Below are 24230 nucleotides of genomic sequence, written 5' to 3' on the forward strand. Positions count from 1 at the left end.
GTTAAGTCATGGGATTGCAAACTTTTAGTTTTCTAAAGGTTAAAATATGTTATAGGTTGATTTACATTTCACAAATTTAGAATTTAATATTTGTACTTTTATTTATAGGAATTTAATATTTCTATTTTTAGATTTCAAAATTCATATTCAATTGTTGACTTTATTAAATATTAAATTTTGGCATGATATTTTAAAATAAAAAATACTCAGTAACTAAAAACTGTCACTGTAATAAATTTTAATTTAACAAAATAATATCTTAAATGTTGAAATTTGAAAAGTAAACGCCTAAATTTCTAAATATATATATAAGAACTGAATTTAAAATTTAAAATTAGTGTGTTATATTTTAAAAGAAAAGGCTATAAAGGTCCAGGTGTAGCTTCGCGCATGGGAAAATGGAAATTCTGATATAGTTCTCGAACACTTCTTTATTTTTCTTCAATATCGCCAGACAAATAAATAAAGAATAATGAAATTCATGTTTATTATTATTAATCGAGGGGACGAAAAAAAGATTTCATATGAAAAAACATGGAATTGAAATCAAAATCAGTTAGATCACGAGTGTAACTTGTAAGCCTTTGTAGTGCTTGGTTGGGCCATATACTAATTGGTCAATTTTATGTTAACATCCTAACAATTCATTAGTTCAAATGGCAGCTGCCTGTTTGAACTGCTTTTGACAAAAAGAAGGGGGGGAGGAAATGTTCAAATTCATCCTTCACAAATATAATATCATCTCATATTTAAATTTGACACCTTTTTAATATAGTATATATATAGCAAATGTTGATGAAAATTGATAATATTAGTGATTAATATTCATTAAATTAACCCTGAAAGTAAAAGAAAATCACAATTATCAATTTATATTCAACACATTAACCATAAAATTAAACAAATTCACCATTAAACTAATTTTATTATATTAAAAAATTATGAAAATTTAAACCCTAATAAATATTAGCAAATATCTTTGATTAGCCAACCCTAAAACACTAACTAAACACTAAAAAGTTAATACGATTATCAATGTCATTCGAATCAAACAGGTGATTAAATTGATTAAACCATTAGTTATTGGTTCATCCATTCAAACAAATGAATTATTAAAAATCATAAAAATTAAAAAAATATTAATTCAATTGTCACTTCAATTGATTTTTTTACTTCAATTGATTTTTTTAGTCTCGTACAATAGATTCATACCAAGTCACAAGTAAACTAAATTTTTTGCCATGATCCAAACAGGTAAAAGAAAAAAACGGATACTACCAAGTACCAAATGATGGATTTAAGCATACAAAGAAATAGGGAAAAAGCTGCGGGAGATAAAATTCCTTGGGAAGAACAAAATTCATAACCCATCAAGTTGGGAAAAAAAAAGAATTAAGAGAAAAATGATGACGAAAAAGACACCAAAAATATAAGCGATTCAACTATAATGGCCAACATTCACGAAGTACTCGGAAGATTAAAAACGTTCATATTTCTCACCAATTTAATAAAGAATCGAACACGGATATCATGTATGAATGGCAATCCTAGTATAACGCTTAACACATCAAATGAAATGGAAGTGTAATGAAGTAAATTTTTGACGTTCAGAAATTAGAGTTCAAGCTTGGTGCTGCCTAGTCGGCTGAGTAAGATGGCCATATCCATACCTTGCATCATGGTAGGCACAGCCATCTCAACGGGACAATTCCGAGAAAATCCAACCTTGCCGGATTTTTGCACTTTCTTTATGCAACTCTTAAACTTCTCGTGGCATTTTACGTTAGTCAAACCTGTAAAAACAATGGCAGCAATTATATTGTGATTCTGTATGACAAACAATTGGGCAACCCATAAAAAGAAAAACAGACTGAATCAATCAATTAGCTTTTTTAACCTTTTTTCTCGACGCATTCGTCGTGGATCTTGCAACAAGCGTCCAGATCGTCGCACGGTTTTTCTCCAGGACAACCAGACCACCCCACCCCGCAATATTTCCCGTAACGGATTCCAACGGCTTCATTCCAGATTTGAAATTAATTTCATCGATTAAGAAAAAATAACTAATTGAATTCTAAAGAAAATACTTAATTCGAGAGATGAAGAATAGGGTGCTCACAGTTGCAGTTTTCAGCTATGCAGGTTCGGCTACATTTTACCTGAGAAATCATTAAATTTACTTGTTACAACAATTAATTCTATTAACGGAGAGAACCAACATTAAAAAATTGGATGCATTAACTCGAATTATCATGCTTAATCGGAAACAAAAAGAAGACTAGGGTTTCGAGAATATCAGACCTGGGAATCATTGGTAACGGAATCGGCGAAGACGATGAGGAAAACGAAGATGAAAGCAAATGCTGCTACCAGACGTGTCTGAGCCGGAATAAAAGAACCGGGCAACATTTCTATCACGGTTCGTCGTCCGATATACGCCTTTTTCTAATTCTGTCTGGAGAGTTCTCTTTCGATCCGCGTCGTCCAACAGTGTTTCTCGCTTATTCTATTGATCGATGTGAAACCGCGGCGGTAACTGATAAAATTACCAGATCATCCCTCCCAATTCCGAGTTCCCAACTCCCAACACAAGCACTGGCAGAGAGGACTCTGGTGGTCTGGGCCCGTACCTCCACGTTTATGGATTTAATTCCTCAGTAGAACAAACATTTACGATTACAAAATGATATGAAAATCATTATTTTTTGTTCAGCTTTAAACAAAAAATATCTGTTACAAAATTATAAAATCTTTCAAAATATTAGTCTGTTAATAATAAAAGTTAACGCTATTGAATTTTAAATTTATTTATTTTTTTAATATTAAGACTAAGCCAGGTTTTCATTGCTTTCGAAAAGTATTTTTGAAAAGTGTTATCGAAAAATACTTTTTAGAGGTACTTTTGAAAATTTTAATTTAAAATTTGAGTGTTTAACATTCTGTCAAAAATACTTTTGAGAAATAAAATGTCCATTTTAGACATGATATTATCAAGTAACAAATATGCATTTAAATAATATTTAAATTAGTTAATATTATTATATTTTAGTAATAATATAAAAAATATTATAACTTGTTGTTAATATTTTAATATATGAAATATAAATTGTAAATATATTTGAGCAATAAATATTAATTATTTATAAAATTTAATTAGAATATATAAACTATATTTTAAATATTTAAATATAACCATTAAATATTTGTAATTAGTATTTTAAAAATATTTTTATTTTTAATTAATGATTTTAACACAATTGTAATTAAACACCAAGAAAAAAAAAAGAAAAATACTATGTTATTGGAGAGGTGAAAAAGTAATTAAGCACCAAAAATGCTTTTGGGAGAGAAAAAGCTAAAATTTTTATCTTCTCCTTTTTTTCCTTTTCGAAGTCTTTTGAAAGACTTCGAAAAGCTAAAAATTTCAGCCAAAAGCAGCTTGTTCTTCACAGCTTTTTTTCAAAAGTACTTTTGGAATCAAAAGTGTTTTTTTAAACAATGAAGAACTGCCCTAAATCGAAAAAGTCCATTAACCTTTTTTTATTGGAGCCAAAAGCAGAAGCATTGAATTCTTCATAAGTGCAAACACCGAAAGGAGAGCAATTGGCTCGCTACCACTAATTTAACCCAACTCAGAGCTATCAATGCACTCTAGTCTGTAGAAAGCAGGTTGATGCAGAAGATTTTGAATCAGTTTCATCCACAAATTGATCGAAGAACTAGTTTTTACACCATAAACAACCACAATATTAATCTATTCTGCTACAGCAAAGTCCACGATGACACCCAATTCTAAATCCAAACGACGGTAAACGCTCTTAATCTAGCAGATACATAAATGTGAATCATCAACACTAGTTGCATATAGTTAGTGAAGGTAATAGAAAAGTTGGTCAAAAGTTGGCCGGTTATCCATAGGGATAAAAACAGAAGGGAAGAATGGTGGAATTAAGTTTGTGAATAATTTGCACAATTATCATCAATCTTGCGTATAGTTCATAGCAAGGCTTACAAACAAACCTACGCCACTTTAACTATATAAATTATTTAGCTACCATATTAACCACTGATTTCTCAGCTTCAAAATTTTCATGAAAACAAAAAAAAATATGCATCCAGAAGGGCATACACTTCCAACTCCATGAAATACCGTCCGCCAGAAGATCACCCTCAGACATAGTAGCCAGTGAAAGTAAAACCCCTTCCCACTATCTCACCCGCACAAAACCATGCAAAGCACTCCAGTCCAAACAAAGCCGCAATACCAGCATTTTCAACCTTCAGTTCTTGCCTATTCTTCCACAGATTCCTCACATAATCAAGCTCCTTCCAGAATGACTCGGTACGACCAGGGATACTGCAAAAAATTGCATAAAAAAGGAGTTATTTTGATATGCCATTGTGATTCTGATTTTAGCGAGTATTACTGCCTCCAAGCATAAACTATTTCATATTTGTTTCTAAAGGAACAGCATATAACAAGGAAATTGCAAATAAACAAAGATATAGGGAGCATCATCATTGACTCTTTATAAAACACAATAATAAGCAACCCAGCCACATTGTTTTGTCCTTTTATTCTATTACATTCAGAAGTTCATAGGGAGCATCATTATAAGCAATCACAGAAAATACAAGCATGTTAAAGATAATGCACAGTCCCGTTAGCTGTTCTCAAGAACACAATAGTTAGTATATTTCCTAGGAAGTTGCAAGGCAGCTTTCGCTCACTCCCCATCCTTCTAAAGATGAAAAACTAGGGAATTCTCAAACGTGAGCCACGTGCAAAATGAAAGGAGTAACAAAATTACATACTTTTCCAGGTGATTCTCCAGAAAATGGTTTCTGTTCTTCATGGAGTAAAATTGAATTCTACACCTATGTTGATAACAATAACTATCAAATGACCATCCAAGGTCTTTCAATTACACAGCAAGAATTTCACTTCCTTTCATTAAATCCAAGTTGTCTCATTGACAAAATATTCCCTCACAAAGGTCATCCAAAACAATCCTAGGCCAAACGAAACTTATCACTAGAAGGGCAGAAACCTTATACAATGCTTCACGGACAAATTTTGTAACTCAACCAAAAAATATAGTGCAGGATAAATATGGACATATGCAAAGGTTGAGAACACATAAACACAAGCGAGTAATTTAGCAGCTCGGGAAACAAAAATAACAAACAAGGCCATAACCCAAGTAACATCTAACAGGCCAATGAAACTATAAATATATACAATTCTCTACTTAAAAACCATACTAGTTTCATTTCATAAACCAAAAAAAAAAAAGTATTTACAGATAAAAAGCACCATAATCAATAGCTTGGCAATAGAAGAGGACAATTTAAAATTTCAGACCTGAAATTCCATATAAAACAACTTCGTATGTTGCCACCTCCATCAAAACAAAAATTCACTTGGTTTGTGCCTAAGAAATATCGCCAAAACAACTTGATTGATATTTTGGACTAGTTATAACATGTCCTTCACTGCATTGTTTTGTAACTCACTCATCTGTTAAATAAAAGAATTTTTTTTTATTTAACAAATAAAATTTCTGGGAATCTTGAAATCATATATTTTGAAATTGGAATGCATGATATAAGTTCATGAGTAACCGTCTCTTTCAGTTTTTCTACCTTGCTCGGAACCTTTTGAGAATAGGAGAGATACCATAAACGAACAACCAAATGAGCTGACAACATTGAATTCTGTTTATATGATTAATATAGACGCAATACATAAATGATAAACAACATGTTAACATACATTTGGTAGCCAATTTTGATGCAGACAAATTCGTTAAGTCACTATCGCAAGCAAAATACATTGACGCATTGCACTGAACTATCTAAACTTAAAGACCTTCATGGATGTAGGCGCCAATATAAAAAATGCAAGAAGAAATACCTAGCAAGGCGAGTGTAAAACAGCTGCTTAGACAACTCGTTGCACTTCTCCACTGTGGGTGGTTCCTGAATGTATTGCTTGTTCTGTTCCAACAACTGCTTATAGTAAGCAGATCCGTTCTTGGCTACAAACTTCGAAGCTTCAAAAGCCTTAGATTGAAACTGCAGCAGTTTTGACGCCATCAAAATCTGCACCAATAAAAACATAAAATAAATTTCTTAAATATCGAAAATATCGAAAATGCCTTGGAGAATCTTAAGATAAAAAAAATACAAAGAACATAAAATCAGTTAATCAAAACCCTAAATATTAACATTAAAAGCAATCAGTAGCGGAAATAAAAGAAGTGTGGATAGTGATCGTGCTCTAAATCAATAGATCTGAGAATACAAAGAGAATCGTGAACGATTCAAACATCAAATACACTGTAGATCTAAGCAAATGATGTGAATCTTACCTTCGATAAGAGCAAAATAAAGTATGAAAAAGAACGTGTTATCGGTTGACTACAAAGACGCGAGGGGACTAACCTTGGCTTCTCCCGCCGCTTACCTTAGAAAGAAGAGCGAGAGACTGATAGAGCAGGTTTTGCGGATCAGTGGATGACCTTAACCTCTTTTGGTGGGGTTATTTGAGGTGAACTTTTAATTTCCGTATTTTACAAGGGTCCTTCTACAATTTCAAATATTTTCTCCGATCTTCTATTTTAATTTAAGCTAAAGACATTATTTAGTACCCAATTTTGATAATAAAAAAAAAAAGTTATGTGATAGTTTTTTTTATGTGATATTTATATTTAGCAAAAATTATACCATTTTTACATAAAATTAGTTATATCAATTTTTAGTGTTTAGTTTGGATTTTAATGTTAATTTCATGATAAGTAATTTTAATAATATTATACTCTAATTTTATGATTTTATTAATAGAATACATTTAATGTTGGTTATGAATTTATTTAATTTGGTGTTTAATTTGTTAAATATAATTTAATGTAAGTGATTATTTTCAGTGTGGATTTGATGAAAGTTAATTATTAATATTATTAATTAATTACGAATTTTCATTAAGTCAACTCTAAACTCGATTAAACTCTTAAAAGTTCAATGTTACATTTGGATACCAAAATATAACTTTTTTCAAATATAGGTGTCACATTAAAAAAATAAGTATTAAATTATAAATTTAAAATTCAAATATAAAATAATGTGTCTTCTACTAAAAATGACAAAATTTAACAATGTTTAAATAAGTCATCGCACTTATTTTGAACCAACCCCTCAGTGTAATGAAATATGCTTCATCGTCATGAGCAGAGATCAAAATTCTAACAATATGAACCATCACACCAAATATGATTGATTGTTAAATTTTATTTTAAATCTCCTATTAATTATTACCATTTTAATCTATTAAAACTTGAAAAAGGAAAACGTATCGATAATGTTTGAGAAATTAATTAGCCAAAACAATACCAAAACCAAATTCATCGTCTCCTTACTTCTCATTTATTCCAATTGAAGCATTCAACAATCAGCAATTAATAGTTTAAGTGCTGGATGCTTGTTGCATTTTGTTTTTAATTCAAGCAGTTACTGTGGTTGATGAATCATGATGCTACAACTTGGAGTTACTGCTAGTACCTTCGGAATTATAATTGCAATCAATGTTTTAATATAATTATAATTATAATTAAATTATTACATGCACAAATGAACAAATTAAAATATTTTGATTAAGATTTATACTACAATTTTCCATTCAAATTGTTTTCGTTTCCCTAAATTAAAAGGTAAAACAGATCCGTGATAGTCTAATGGTTATGCGGCAGTGCAAATTCTACTACCTAAATATACCAAAATATAAAATTTTGATAAATTTATGATATTAAGTTGAAGTTAATTCAATGAAAAAAATAAGTTAATTATTAGTAGATTAATATTTAATTATAATTGTAACTATTGCAATGGTATTGATTGTAATAACAATTGTAATTATAATTTCCACTTAAAAGAACGATATGTGAGGTTGGTGCTTATATGTCAATTTAATCTTATATTCATGATTCATGAATTGTCTTGTGACTTGTGAGCCACGTTGGCTGATCTTAACCGCCTCTGATCCAATCGCGTGTTTAGTTGACTTCGGACTTACAAAGTTGTTGAAATTGTCAACAACAATAGTGTTCACACGCAACGTATGCTCTTTTCAATATCCAATTCTTGCTTCTTCTTTTTTCCTTTTTATTTTCCTCTAATCAAGTTGATATTATTAAATTTTGGGGAAAAAAAATAAAACCTACAGAATCTCAACTCTAAGTAGTACTGTATTAGATTCTCAATATCATTTTTGGCGACATTAGACATTGTTCGAAGTCATAAGTATAATATAACATATGCTTTTCTTTTTCATGTAAAAGAAATATATTAGATAATATTATTAAATAATTAATAATATTTAACCAGTATATTAAAGTCAAATATTTCTTTAAATAGTAAACACTAAAATTATTATCATTTTATACCAAATTTAAATTATCAATAAATTTAATCTTTAAAATAAAAGATATTATGCATTTAAACTTTTTTAATCCAAATTACCTTCTAAAATATTGTAATAACAACTATTCTAATAGGACTAAAATTTAACTAGCTAAAATTATTACAATTAATGACCACTAATATTTTTGAGTCTTGTAAAATTTATACTTAAGTGCAAACCATTGAATTTGCATCTTTTATTTTTATATATATATTTTTATTTTTCACTAAGACTTATTTGTTAACTTAATCTTAAGTTATGATTGTATAAGGTATTATTTATGGGATTAAGATGCTTTTTTGGGGGTGTACATTGTGATGAAATAATGAGACTAGAAATGCATCCTACCCTGGCCCTACATATAAGCATGCAAAAACATTTGTAAGCTGTCCGGCGTTGCCGATAAGAAAATATAACCTTCCGCTATGTCCTGAGCTAAACATTCAAGGTGGTTAGCACAACGATTGCCCTCCCGAAAAATATGTCGGACTTCCATCACCAATCCTCCCGGACCAAGAGCAAGATCTTTTTAACGAAAGTGTCCAACGGATGAGAAGCTTCAGAAGGTCGAGATAGCTGATTCATCAACCAAAGCGCATCAAGTTTCATAATTAACTTGGCCATACGTAAGCCTTCCTGAAATCCCCAAAGTTCAGCTTGTAGGCTGTCTATTACTCCTATCCTCACCATTAATCCATGCAACCACTCACCCCTCTCGTTTCAAAGCAACCAACCAGCTATTGCATGTCACTTGCAGGTCCGCAGCACACCGTCCATATTAAGGATACAACAACCCGACGGGGGACGTTGCCAAGCTACCCATTTAGGCTTACGGTGAACCCTTAGAATAAAAGTCTGCCACGCCCGGTCAACATCCTAAGTAAATTTCCTTGTAATCAAAAGTACTTGCTGCAGCGAATCAAGCACAGCTTAAAAAATTCATTTATTTCGACGTTTTCATAAACATCATAAAATAACTGTGAAAACCAAGCCCCATGGTAAAAGGAAACCCAACAGCTTCATGGCCCGGCTGTTACATTCCAGCCACATGGAAACGGGGTGGTAAAAGAAATCAATCTGCAAAGTTTCGACACTCATTGTTACCCAAAGATTCGAAAGCCTTGAAACTAAAGCATTAAACGTAATTGTTTTCCCAAGTAGTTTAATGATCAATGCTTTTCGCCAAGGCTGCCTGAGTTGACTCTTCCACTCTTTGTTAATCTGTATCGTAGGTATCGTGACATTTCCACAATCACTTTCATCCATCTCAGAATTAGAGTCCTACTCATCTTTTTCCACCGAAATTGAACTTCGAAACATGTCTGTAAAAACTGGAGACTGAATAAGAGAATCCTTGAAGAACTGCCAGAACCATCAACCGCTTTAATCTTCTTCGTACTGAAGAAAGTTCGTGATCAGCCATGCAAAAGTTAGTAACTTTTAGGGATTAAGATGTTTTAATTAGTACATAGAGACAACAAACAAATTAATTAAAGTCTACAATCATAGAGAAAAAATCTCGGTATTTTTTCTAATTAATTTGATGGATTAACTAATTAAGTTGTTGATGTAATTTTAATATTAATACACCATTCCTGTAAATAAATATGTTAATTCATTTTGAAAAACATCTTATAGCAAAAAAAAAAAATCCATAAAAATAATGAAAAGAAATGGGTAGTAACATGCTAACATTGAGTTAATGATGTAATTTTTCTCTGTTTTGCATATAAAAACTTAATAAAATAATGAAGGGTCGAAAGCTGTAAAACCTAGAACATAAAGTCGATATTTATCCTATTGTTATGAGATTTTGACGAAATTTGCTCAAAATTGTATTTAAGCTTATTACAGGTTTTTGTCTTGGTACGCAAGAAATCAACGCTTATGTGTAAGTATGAAATTGAAGCTATACTTTTGCATGGTTTGCTTGCCCTAATAGAAAACGATGTAACAGTAGCTTGGCAAGAAAATAAACTTGATGTTAATCCATTAGACCACATAATAATGTTTTTCTCAAGTATATAATAACTAAATATCATATTTTTTTTCTTAAAAATAGTTTTTGTTACAACTTACAATGCTAGAATTTATAAAGAAATCATATGGATATGGTGGTAGTAAATTAGGATCGCTCCAATTTCGAGATGGAGTCTCCAAACCTTTATTATCATGAGTTGACCCATTAATACTCTTAACTACCATTGTGTGAATTATAAGGAAACTTTTTGACCTTCCATCTTTTTATTACATTTGTGTTGCATTACTTGAGCATTAAAAAAAATTATCAATTAAATGGGTATTTTCTTGACTCCTTTGAGTGTTTAAATTTATTCATATTCTTATTTAAATGAAAATCTAATGTTTAATTAAATTAATTTTAAGCATTTAAATGCAATTTTAGACCATATGTACACACCATAACTTATTAACTTGACAAATGTCAACATTGAATTACTAAATTCTTTATATCTACAAAAGTCATATATAATCATTGAATTGACTTCCTTAATTGGTTGGTACTTGGTATCCAATTTGTTTAAGTAATTTCTTTTTGTTTTATATTTTTAAAATAAAAACTTGATTGTGTTTAAGTAGAAGAGGATTGAAAAAGCAACATATTTCTTGTATGAATTAAATAACGACCAAGTCAAAGAGTATTTATAAAATACTTTACAACTAAGAGAGAAATACAAAATATCGTAAGTACTTTGAATAAAATAAATTAGAAGAATTTCTAGGGAACTTGCTTCATCTTAAGCAAGAAAACAAGGAGGATATAAATCACGTCCACCTAAACAAAGAATAATATATCAAAAAACCCGACTTTACTCTTAGCTTTACATTTTAATCACACAAAATCTAAATGGGTATTAAAATCTAACCTCCCCACCAAAAAACTTGATTATATGGACACATATAACTACGTTTAGCTCCTCTTTCTTTGTTCCATGAATTTATGTATTCTTTCAAGTGCAATTTCAAGTGTTTGTTCACTCATGTTTGCGAAACAGACCCTGAACCACCCTGGTTCAGAGCAATGGCAGGAAGATCCAGGCGATATGTTTAGTTTCACTTCGTTCAGTATAACCTTCCAAAGAGCCAATTCGCTTTCTCTCGTGGGTTTTTCCAACAATGGGCTGAGGTTCATCCAGCAAAACAGCCCGGCATTGCCTTTCAAACACTCGATTCCGGCTTTTTTCAACCCTTTAATGATCATATCATATCGCTTGCTTAATCTTTCCCTATTTGTCTTTATGTAGTTTTCGCTGAATTCCTTGTTGGACAACATGCAAGCCAAGAGATGTTGTGTCTGTGACGAAATCAAAGTGAAGCTCGACATCCTCCTGGCGGTGGTGACGACCTGGTCATTGTAGGAATATATGGTTCCCACTCTAAAACCGGGGAGACCGAGATCTTTAGAGAGGCTGTAAACAATGTGGACTCTCTCGGCGTCTTTGTAGCCACGAGTTTCGAGTATTTCGGCAATGCTGATGAATTCGGATGAAGAGAATGTAGAACCAGAGTAAATTTCATCCGACACGAGGTGTATGTTTTTGTTTACGGCGAAATCGAGAATCTGTTCCAGGGCTGATCGTTGGATTGTTGCACCTAACGGGTTTGAAGGGTTTGTTATCAGTATTCCCCTCACTTTCAAGTTCATGGATTCTGCACTTTGATATGCAGCTTCCATGGCTTCTGGTGTAATCTGGAAATTGTTTGAGCTATCGCAATGGATTGGAACAATGTTCACACCGGTTCTCCACCTTAGATCTCTGTCAAATCTGAATTAAAAACAAAAAATGGTTCCGAATCAGCACTGGTTTAAAAATGAAAGATGATCCTTGTAGGTTGCAACTTTATAGTTTAAAAAGTTATGATGTGAACTTGTTCTTACCCTGGATAGTATGGAGTTGGAATGAGCAAAGCATCACCAGGATCTGCTAAAATGAATGTTAAAAGCTCATTAGCTGCGGTTGCACCAGCAGTTAGGACGATTCTATCAGGGTCGAATTTTGCTCTTCCCCCTCTAATTTGCTCCATGAAACTCGCCATCGCCTGTCGGAAAGATTTTAATCCATGGTAGTCTTGGAACAAAGCATTCTCTCTGAAACCAGGAGCTCCTTTTCCCCAGCTCGATGCTTCCGAATGTTCTTCCAAGTATTTCTCCAACAAATCAAATGAAACCTGTACGAGGAACAAAGCAAAAAGTAAGAACACTATTACATGTATTAGTTTTAGCATGTTTTTGTTCTGCAGAGTGCTGACACTTACTTGATTTTCAGCCAGTCCCATCTGGATAACACCCGACTGGTTGCTTGTTTCATGGTAAGGGTTTTCATCATAAGCTTTCCACCCTGCAAAATATGGAGAATCTTCCCCATGAGTTTTGGAAACTGCAACTTTTGATAATCCAACACGAGGTTGTTCAATCTCAATAGCCATTTCTACCCTTTTTTTTCTTTTTGTATGAAAGAAGGAAAAAAAAAAGGGATAGAAGAGGGCTTGAAGGAGACTGATGATGATGATGATGAAAACCTTTGTCAATGACTTGCATTTATATATAGGAATCCAACAACAACTTGCTTGTTTCTTTTCAGAATATAGAAAAATTAAAAATTAAAAAATTTCAATGATTAACTCTTAGTATAAGCAAAAATAAAGGTGACCTTTATATTTTAACACAAGTGACAACTGTTAAGCTTGTCAACTTGTCAAATCTTTCTTTATCTCAATCTCGAAGAGATCCCATACCCCCTTTTAATTCCCCCCAAATGATTGTTTAGCTTCAACAAATTAAGTACTCTCTTGATTTGAGTTTTCCCAACCTATGACCAATCAATTCCCTGTTTTAATAAATAAATGAAGGTTTCATTAATTAAAAACCAAATCTATATTAGATGAAGAATGTACATGTTTATTACAAGATAATTATGTTCCAAGAGATCTAAGAGTAGTTAAGTTTTTATGATGACCTGACAAAGATCCCATTTTACTGAAGATTAAGATTCTGATTTGGGACAAAACAGAAGCTCTGGAAAGATCTAAAACATGGCCCCCCTTAAATGATGCATTAGTTCCAAGCAAAAATATTATCTTATTTAGGAAGGATTTTCATCGTTATTGAACATCATTAATCTAATCTAGGTTTTAATTAAAGGCAATCTTAAGCAAAACAAATGGACTAACTGATAATTAGTCAATGCACATAATAAAATGTCAAATTCTATACATTAATTTACTGTGTAAATGGCTAATTAGATTCATTAACCACATGGGTGTTTAGGTATAAACATGCAGGTATATTCCTATATGTAAGAAATGAGATTTTTGTCAAGATCATGTTTTTTTTTTCTCAACTAGAGAAGAAACATCATCTTCATAACAAAAACAGAATACGAAGAATATGCTTTTCTCTTCGACGTGGGGTTGCAGATCATGTGCTAGGAATTCAACAGCATGAGATTCTTCAATTAATTAGATTGCTTAATTATATCGTCATATAATAGCAATGCAAATATAATGAACATAAAAAAGTAGTAGTGGTTGATGACGACTGTTCCTCGACTCTGGTCTCTGGGAGAGGGACAAGTATCAAGCAATCGTCTTTCATCAGATCATGGAATATTAGGATTATGGGAAAGTGATAGTAAATATATTGGAATTCCAATTTTAAATCTACTTTGATTAAATTTTTGATTATAAGTTTAAAAATAAACCTTCAACTTTTCACCTGTCAGGGTTACCCTGCAGCTAAGAACAATAATGGCTGGCTTGGAGTTAAAGCAGTAATCAAATAAAAATTTCTGGAGTAAACCCCAGTTTTAAATCTGTGGGGAGTTGCCAAAACCAGCTCCTACCAAATTAAATTCAAGAGATAAAATATTCAATCAAAGATGACGAATGTATATATTCTAAAAAATATAATTTCATAATTATAATCAACTTTTAGGTAAATAGGGCCGAAGCAAGAAATTTTTTAAGAAGGTCGGAATTGAATTATAAAATTTTGAGAGATCAAAATATAATTTTATTATATATTACTATATAATTTCATCATTTTGAAAATGGTTAAACATAACCTTTTTCATATTTTAAGGGTCAAAGTACAATTTTATCATAAATTAATTTGTAATTTTTTAAATTTTTCTTTTTAATTTTATGGGTAAATCCAAGCCATGAAGCAGTCTTTTAAATAGGGATAAATCTTAAAATTATATATAAATTTTAATTTAATATGTAATTGTATACATAAACTTTAATTTGGTGCAATTATATACGTGAAACTCTAATTGTGATTCTATACTTGAAACTTTAATTTTATTTAATCATTTATATTCAAATAAATAAATACATCAATTTATTTTATATTGAATAAATATAATTATTCATGTATGTAATATATAATTTACAAGAATTTAATCGAATCAAAAGTTTATATATACAATTACATATTAAACTATTATTCACGTATAATTTTCGGATTTATCACTTCTAAATACATAAAATTTTCAATTTCATGAAACAGCTAAATTAAATTTCTGAGTTTTGATATCTTTCCCAATCGGGTATGAAAAAGCACCCCTGAAGTTGGGATAAGGAAAATGACAGTCGAATTGGGTTTATAGGGAGCTCACAACTGGACGTGTCCTTGCACACATGCATATATGTGTAAGAAACTAATTTCAGTAGCAAATAATAAGCTTTTAAGATGAAGGAGAAGTACATTCCCGAATGGTCAGCACCATAGCAACTAAAGTGTGTGTCAACATCATATAATGAAGGGCCATGTTTGTCACCTCTCATGCTTTGAATTTGGACTAGAAACAAAACGAAAACTAGAGTATATTTTTCATATATGTATGTCTGATGTTGCTACTTTACCAAAACCTAATATAAACTTTGGAAGATAATGAGTTGAGTTGATACCGCCGACACGCGGTTAAAATGTCCGAAAACCACTCTCTCAATCTCAAATAAAAAGTTAAAAGATTTACTCATTCTATGCTCGTTATCTCGATGAGGTAAGGTTACGAGTATTATTTGATTAAAAAAAGGAGTGTATGTATATCTTTGCATCTCTATGAGCAGGCACAAATCTTCTTGGAAGATATAAATCGAATAAGAACATGACACACGTCAATCTAGATATTTGATAATATTGGGTTGTTTATATTAATTATTATCAATGTATAAATTCATCTGTGTGTTTGTTTTTAAATTATTTTTAACCAGGTATTTATGCATAAATTTTATATGTTAATATGAACTATTATTTCGAATATTGCGTGTGAAAATAGAAAAAAAATTTACGACCAGGGTTAAATATTTTCTTAAGTTATATTTAAATTTTTTAACTCAATTCTAATCTGCTTGTAACACCCCTATACCCGACTCGGTCACCGAGTCAATGCATCGAGATGTCACATTCATTGCCGAAGCAACTACTGAAAATCATGATATTCAATCAAAGATAACAAAGTTTATAAAATTAACACAAATATTAAAGTTTTACAAATAAGACCATTGGAGGACTTGCACTTTCAAAGTAGTTTACCCACTTTATGTATATTTCATATTTGTTTCTAAAGTGTGCCAATCAATTTAATTCTTCATAAAAATTTAACAAAGATTTCAATATCATCACATCAATTAACAATACTTATTATTTTATCAATTCGTTTAAACATACTCATATGTATTAATCATTCTATCACTTACAACCATTTGAAACATTTCAAATTCATCTACTATATATATATATATATATATATATATATATATATATATATATTATTTTTTCCTCCTCCTCCTCTCCATTCCACATCCTTTATGTATATATTTGTTAGAATCTTTAACTTTTAATATATAACATGCTTATATGCAACATTATCTATAATTCCACTATTTACTTATGTGTTTATATCAAAGCTGTCCACTTGAGTCATAGTCACTAAATTATTTATATCTTGAGCTACAGAATTCAAAATTAAGATCTGCTTGATGTTTTTGAAACTAGACTCAAATATATTTTTACCATTAAAATTTCAGAATTTATGACTCAGCCAATAAGTACAGTAAATTCTTTAAATTTGCCCCTATTCTACTGTTTGACAGCTTCGACCTTTCTTTACTAAAAATTAATTATCTCTTAGTACGAGGTTTGGATGATGTTTCCGTTTGTTTCTCTTGAAAATATACTCGTTAAGAATTTAAACATATAAATTTAAAACCATAATAATTTTTTTATGATTTTCCAAAGTCAGAACAGGGGAACCCAAATTCACTCTGACCTTATTTCATGAAAATTAATATATCTCAAACTATAAAATTTCGTTTCTTTCACCTTTTCTTCCATATGAAACTGCACTCAATAAGCTTTAATTACATATTTAATTCAATGTCTAACTAAATTTCTATAATTTTTGGTGAATTTTCAAAGTTAAGTCACTGCTGCTGTCCAAACTGTTTTAATGAAAATATTTTCTTTTCCAAGGTTCTTTGCACTATCTTTCATTCAATCACACATAATTACCATACTTTTAATTACTATACAATTTAGTCGCTTATGTTATGTGTAGATTACATATTCAATATTTCTTAATCTTAGTACTTTTCACCATACAAATCATATTCTCTCTTACCAAATTAGTGTTTTAAGTATCCATTCTTCATTAAATACTTTCCATTTCTTGTATTTAGATTAAATACATGTTTCATACATCTCACTCAAAACATCTTTAACTCAATAAATTGAAATACAAGTAGGTTTAGTATGAAACTTACCTCATTTGTCAATAATTTCTTCATTTATTTTTCATTTCCATGCATTTCTCATCCTTCATTCCTCCTTTCTTTTATACTACCATTTTCTAAATAAAATAATAATAAATATCTAAGTAAAATATTAATAAAACAATATTTAACTAATTAATTAAAAAAATTCACCAAAATATCATCAACATCATCTGTACATTCTAGAATTCTCCCTCTTGCTAATTGATCATTTTGCCCTTTATATGATTTTTCAAAATTCCATCATTGAATCATCACTTAATTTGGTAAAATTGTGATTTAGTCCTTCACAATCCTTCACCTATTCAATTTGGTCCCTGCATGCCAATTCCATAACTTAGTAAATTGGATTATTTTCACTTTTGGTCCTTCAACTTTCTTGTTTTTACACTTTGATCCCTTAAATTTTAAATATTTACACTTGAGCCAAAAACTTTCCACATATTTATGATTTAGCATTTACTTTAAATCAATATACTAAATGTAACACCCCTAACCAGAGTCCATGGCCGAAACAGGGTTATGGAGCATTATCGAAGTTTACAGAACAAACAGACAGAAATTTCAAACATTTCACATCACATAATATACATGTCAGAAACCAATCAAAATTAAACATATTATCCATTATACGAGCCCTCGAGACCCAAAATACACATTAGGAACAAATCGGGAGTAAATCAGAAACTCAGAAAAAAACTTTGGAAGCATTTAATCTTTTCAACACTGCAGGGGTCACACGGTCAAGAGACATGCCCGTGTTTAAGGCCATGTAACTCACTAACTTGTATTCTTTTTAAAAGATACAAGGGACACACAACCATGTCACCTAGCCGTGTGTGACACACGGCTGAGACACAAGCCCGTGTCTCTGCCCGTGGGGACGAAAATAGGCTATTTTATAAGCCATTTTTCTCACCCAACAAGGCTTCTTGATTTAACTCTCTTTTGATATATTGTAACTTTTCATTTTCTTTGATCTTATACCTTATTTCGCTAAAATTTTATCTCATATAATTTATAACAAATGGGGTTTTGAGGATGTTACACCGCTTACAATATACTTGATAATAATCTTGTAACAAATTAATGTATTAATGCAAATCATATAAATATATACAAGTTGATAAGTAAGTCTCAATTATAGTTTTCAAAATAAAAATAAAATTATATATAAATTTTGATTTAATGTGCAATATTATATATGAACTTTGATTTTATGTAATTTTATACATAGAATATTAATTTGATCTAATGTTCAATTCACAGTTTACTAACACAATTATCAACATAACACCATTTTAATAACATATATTGCATATATAAATAATTATATTTATCTAATATAAAAAATAATACATATAATTAAGTAAAAATATGTATAAACCACAATTAAAATTTCAAATATAAAAATTATTGAAATCAATTTTTTTTTGTTTCAATATTAATTTTTAAAGAATGTATCTTCCAATTGGAGTAAATCTGAAATGCATAAATTTTATAATGCGGTATATATGTTGTTTTTTTAATATATAAAAAAGATTCTTAGCGTGTTTGTACGAACACGTTTTGTGAACCCCGCCATACAGGCATGCAATGGTCTTTGGAACATGCTCATCATTGTCTTCATGTAAGAAATTTCCGGTTGATTGATGCATGCAAAATTATGATATTAGCCCTACACATTGTACTACGCTTTGAACAAATCACATAGAGTAGTAGTCCTACGCGATAGACTTTCTTCAATATTTTTGAAAATATAACATATAATTAAATACGATCCACCGGCATCACTTCGTTTTTCCAAAACATATTTTTATAATATGAGGAGACATTATAAAACATTAAAGGGTAAATTGCAAAAATAGTCACTTTTGTTTACCTCAGATTACATTTTAGTCATTTATGTTTGATATGTTACGTTTTAGTCACTTACGTTATCGTTTTGTTATGAAGTGGTCACTCTACAGTTAAGCGCCGTTACCTCCCTAACGACGGTCCTACGTGACAGTCCAAATGGGTTTTAAATGCCGACTTGAATGTCTTATGTGGCAATCCAAATTAAATTTATTTAATTAAAAACCAATTTTCGTCCCAGTAACTGGACGTCCAAGTTAGCATTTAAAACTCATTTGGACTGCCACGTAGGACTGTCGTTAGGGAGGTAATGGAGTTTAATGGTAGAGTGACCACTTCGTAACAAAACGACAATGTAAGTGACTAAAACGTAACATTTCAAACATAAGTGACTAAAATGTAATCTGAAGCAAACAAAAATGACTATTTTTATAGTTTACCCTTAATTAAATTAAGCCTAAATTATCTTATTTTAATTTATAATTATATTATTACTGTTGCCTTCAAAATAACATATTTAATTTTGTTTCTCCCACTTGCTTATAATAAACAATTGACAGTGGACTATTTCCTTTCCCATATAACTTAACACATAATTCCCAACACACAAGCTAAGAGTTGCCTTTTTCATGGAAGAAATTTCTATATGGCTTCTCCATGTGCTTTATCCGCCCTTCACATCATATACATACAAAAACAAAAACAAAAGTCTTAATATTTTACAGCTGCATTTTAAATGTATTGGATTTTATGATCTTTGAACAGCCAACATCGCCGGAGATTCATTATATATACATTACTATATTTAAATATTTTACTCAATTAATAATTTAATAATGATTTTATCAAACTTTGTCACCGTAATAAAAACTTTATTGATGATTATTTTAATTTTTAATTACCTTACCCATTATTATTTTTGTATCCTGCCAAGTAAGAATTATGATGATAATTATATTGGAACACTCAATTGGTGAGTTTAATGTTGTAGTGGAATCCTTATTCATTTGGAACCATTGTATTGAAATCATCATGATAACTGTATTAAAACCCTCATTCGAAATCATCATATATGAATTTATTAGTTTATTTGTAAATTAAATTTTTTAAAGAGAGTAAATGGCATATACAATATATTTTTATTTAAGAAAATAGATAATGGGGTAATAATTTATTTATTTCTGCACCAATAATTACTTTGTTAACTAATAAATAAATTTAAAATATGAATAATTCAAGCCTTGTAATGTAATATATATTATGAGAAGACATTATCTTGAATTAATTAAATTAAGCCTAATTATATCTATTTTAGTTAAATTTCTTCTACATATATATATCATTACTGTTGCCTTCAAAAGAACATTTCAAACGTACGTTATAAAATTGAAGATATCAACTTGACAAAAAGATCTCTAAGTTTGTTGCTCAAACTCGTATATGTACTGAATATATATTTAATTTTATATCTCCAACTTGCTTATAGTAAACTATTGACAGTGGACCATTTCCTTTCCCCATATAATTGTTTTTATATAATCCAGTTCTTAACACATAATTCCCAACACACAAGCCAAGAGTTGCCTTTTTCGTGAAAGAATTTTCTATATAGCTTCTCCATGTGCTTTGTCCGCCCTCTTCACCTCCGCCCTCAGTGTACATCATGAGTCTAATATTTTACAAGTGCATTTTAAATTTATTGGATACCACTTTTATGATCTTTGAACAGCCAACAATCCCGGAGATATCACAAATTCCACATCAATTTAGTTAGAAATAATATAAATAAATCAATTTTACAAAATAAAATAATACATTAGTAGAGTTATATAAATAATTTATTTTTTCTTGACACAAACTTCACCATTTAAGGTTTCAAACTTCATTGATAATTATTTACATTTTTTATTTACCTTTAGCAATAATTATTATTTGTATTATTGCACATTTCAATTTATTTTTTTTGTAATTATATCCGATTGTTTTTTTTTTAATTTTCTTTATCCAACAGCTTATGTGAATAAGAACTTGAACAATGTAGATTACTTGTGATTGTATTAGTGTTGCGAGACTAGAATTTTAATCTCACAGACCGTGCAGCCTTAAGCGATTTTAAAAAAAAAAATTTCTAAGTTCGCTTAACTCTCACAAAATGAGAATTCTCGTAAAAATTCTCTAAGACACTGAAATATAGCGAAAGCAAACTCGAACGAATGGGCAACGAAGAACAAAAGACCAAAGGAAAAATAGCACACACCAAATGTTTGCGTAAATTCTCTCAAATATATTCACAACTATGAATGAAATGAAGTGAAGTAATTACCCCAAACCCAACAAATAGATTGAGTTACATCCGTGATCGAGATTAGAGTCTATCTACAATTGAAAGTCATAAGGGATTTAAATTTATACAATTTGATCCCTTTAGGGTTTACACTAATAACTCTAGATTTACGAGAGTATTTCATTGGGCCACCAAAACTTCAAGTAGATAAGCTTCTTCATGAGTTCCACAAGTCGAGTTACTTCAAGCGGGTCAAATAAGTCCTATTTCATCAATTAAGCTCTATGGAACATCATTTGCACAATCGTCAGTGAGCTTTAATGTGCAACCCATGAAATTAGTAATTAGTAATTAGTTAATATTTTTTTCCGCTTAAATGTGAGGCCTTTGCCAACTAGGCGATCACGTAGGGCATTTAATGAATGCTGTTTAGAGATTTAAAGGATATGTTGACGACCCGACCTCGTAATTTGATGAAACTCTTTACACATGCTTCACCAACTTCATAATTTAGCAATGAAACTTACTGAAGCACATCCCATTTCCATTTGAAAATAAATTACTAAGAGCGCAATGCATTCAAATAGTACTATTATCAGTTTCCTTCACGTGTGGAACCCTAATCGGACAATTTCGATAAAGGACGAGACAAGAGACGGTTCCGTCCGGTAATGCAACAACAATATATTGAGAACGTTAATTTTCCATGGGCTTTTATATCATTAGGTTTCACCATTGTCAATATGTTGCAAATAAGTTGATTACATATACAATAATTAAATTTATTTAAAGGTTGAGTTATGTACAAATGATTAGACATGATCTATATATTTTTTTAAAAGAAAATAAGTTTTAAAAAAATCATCATATAAATCTAGATTGGGTAGCTAACCAAATTATTATTTAATAATAAAAATATATATATTTTAAACAAAAAGTTGGATCATTGGGTTGAGCCAAGAAAATGGGAGTTGAAAGAATGGAAAGAGTGGACAAAAAATATTAACCAGATCGAAGAGTGAAGGAAGCATATTTAGACAAAATTCAGAATAAAAATTTGATTCCCAGATATCTCTCTCTCTATAATATATCCATTGAATTAAGGTAGACAAATTCCAGGAATCTCTTAATATGCCTCAAGGGAAAAAAATGGAACTCGTGTCCTAATTCTCCACCATGTAATTACTAATTAGACACACCTACCTCTTATCACCATCATATCACATGTCAAACAGTTTTAGTTAAGACAGCTCAATGAAGCAGCTTTGGTTGGACCTTTTTTTTTTTTTCAATCCTAATTTCTTGGCAAAACATGGATGCAGTATAGAGATAAGAATCCTAAATAAATTGTGTCCACCACCGACTTTAAACCTGATTGGTATAAGTTCAATGCCTGGATCGGAGGCAGCACTGATTCAAGATGAAATTCTTATTAAATAAACAAATAAATCATATAATCATTTTTAAGACATAACATTCAGTAAGTTCAGTAAGTTCGGAGATTGGTTCCCCACGTTTATTTTGTTTTTAGACAACGACCTCAGAATTTCGTACAATATATTCATAATCCAGAGTCTTAGTCAGCTTGTATATAATCAAACCATGTTAATTAATATTACATTCATGGTGTAGGTTTAGGGTTATTTTATTTTTAGCCATTGAGCTCAATGAATTTCCTATAATATAGTATGCACCATGTTTATATAACCAAGTTATATTAAATACTAATATTTCAATTAAAATAAAATTTTATTAGAACTCAAAAAGGTACAACTAATCAAAAGGTTAATAAAACATAAACAACAGGAACAAACTTACACCATAAAAAAGGGACTCCTTTTATATAGGACACACACCTAAGCATGATAAAAAAAGAAAATTTACACAAATTGGAAGATAAAATACAAATACTCTAACACAACCTTGCAGTAAATTTATAAGTAGTATATATTGTCAATTATAACAAGCCACTTTGTAAGTAGTCTATAGATGGTCAAATATTTGCAATTTCCCAAAATGGGTTTGGGCTTCAGGCAGCAATGGACATATATAATTCTTCATGTTTGAAATGGGTTTCTATAGAAATCAGATTCGAAATGGGTTAGACTTTAGATATGATTCTTGTAATTTAGGACTATTTTGATATAAATTGCTATTTAACACTACAAAAAGTTTGTCAAATACATATACTGACGGAAGGAAACCGTCGCTAAAAAAGTCTTATATCGAGGAATTTAATCTGTCATTATTGGTAATGATTTATACCGTCAAATAATGTTTCTGTCAATATACCTTATTTCTATACTGACGGATTTTATAAGTCCATTGGCAAACCTCATACTATAATGATGGATTTTTAAAAGCATGCTTGGTTTACTTTACTATCTTGACATAGTTAGGATAAATTGATGTTTATATTGCCATGATCTTAAGTTGTTAGAATTTAGTTTCATAAGTAAAATGATTGTGCAATAGTTTAGTATGTAATAGTATGTTTTAGGTGATAGTTACGTATTGTTTTTATACTAGAAATAGTACATTTTGGACTATTTGGTATGTAGGTAAATGTCTTGAGATTTGGAACCAGGCAAAACTTATTTAGATTCGATGTTTACTTGTCTCGAGGGACCATGAGATGCATGTCTAAACCATCAGTAAAGCAATGAATTAATTGTTGGGTAGCAATTGTTTGACATTGCCTTTACCAATGGAGTTTTTTGTAGTATAAGGTGAAAGGAATTTATCAATGGATTGTTTCCTTCAGTAGAATTCTATACAGGCAATACTTTTCTCGACAATCAAAATTTTGTCGAGGTAAGCATTTTTCCTTCGATA

General features: G+C 30.5%; 3 protein-coding genes across 5 annotated transcripts; all 3 read right to left on the minus strand.

The window, feature by feature from the left end:
* Window positions 1-1477: 1477 nt before the first annotated feature.
* LOC105767808 (probable phospholipase A2 homolog 1) lies at window positions 1478-2683 on the minus strand. Its single transcript, XM_012587378.2, has 4 exons — window positions 2302-2683; window positions 2120-2159; window positions 1898-2017; window positions 1478-1793 (listed from the first exon to the last, which is right to left on the minus strand). Exons 1-4 carry the CDS (start codon window positions 2407-2409, stop codon window positions 1615-1617), a joined length of 447 nt encoding a protein of 148 aa, XP_012442832.1. The 5' UTR covers window positions 2410-2683; the 3' UTR covers window positions 1478-1614.
* Window positions 2684-3921: 1238 nt separating this feature from the next.
* Window positions 3922-6600, minus strand: LOC105770338 (uncharacterized). 3 transcript variants are annotated; one of them, XM_012591498.2, is made up of 3 exons: window positions 6448-6600; window positions 5918-6105; window positions 3922-4357 (listed from the first exon to the last, which is right to left on the minus strand). In XM_012591498.2, exons 2-3 carry the CDS (start codon window positions 6097-6099, stop codon window positions 4171-4173), a joined length of 369 nt encoding a protein of 122 aa, XP_012446952.1. In that variant the 5' UTR covers window positions 6100-6105; window positions 6448-6600; the 3' UTR covers window positions 3922-4170. The 3 variants fall into 3 exon arrangements, with proteins under 3 accessions (XP_012446952.1, XP_012446953.1, XP_012446951.1); XM_012591499.2 differs by having other exon boundaries at window positions 6470-6577; XM_012591497.2 differs by having other exon boundaries at window positions 6375-6515.
* A 4479-nt stretch (window positions 6601-11079) lies between these two features.
* On the minus strand, window positions 11080-12967 carry LOC105766030 (1-aminocyclopropane-1-carboxylate synthase 7). Its single transcript, XM_012585325.2, has 3 exons — window positions 12734-12967; window positions 12357-12646; window positions 11080-12243 (listed from the first exon to the last, which is right to left on the minus strand). The coding sequence occupies exons 1-3, from the start codon at window positions 12902-12904 to the stop codon at window positions 11388-11390; spliced, it is 1317 nt and encodes a 438-aa protein (XP_012440779.1). The 5' UTR covers window positions 12905-12967; the 3' UTR covers window positions 11080-11387.
* Between the last annotated feature and the right edge of the window lie 11263 nt (window positions 12968-24230).

The sequence above is a fragment of the Gossypium raimondii genome, chromosome 5, assembly GCF_025698545.1.
Source record: "Gossypium raimondii isolate GPD5lz chromosome 5, ASM2569854v1, whole genome shotgun sequence".
NCBI lineage: Eukaryota > Viridiplantae > Streptophyta > Magnoliopsida > Malvales > Malvaceae > Gossypium > Gossypium raimondii.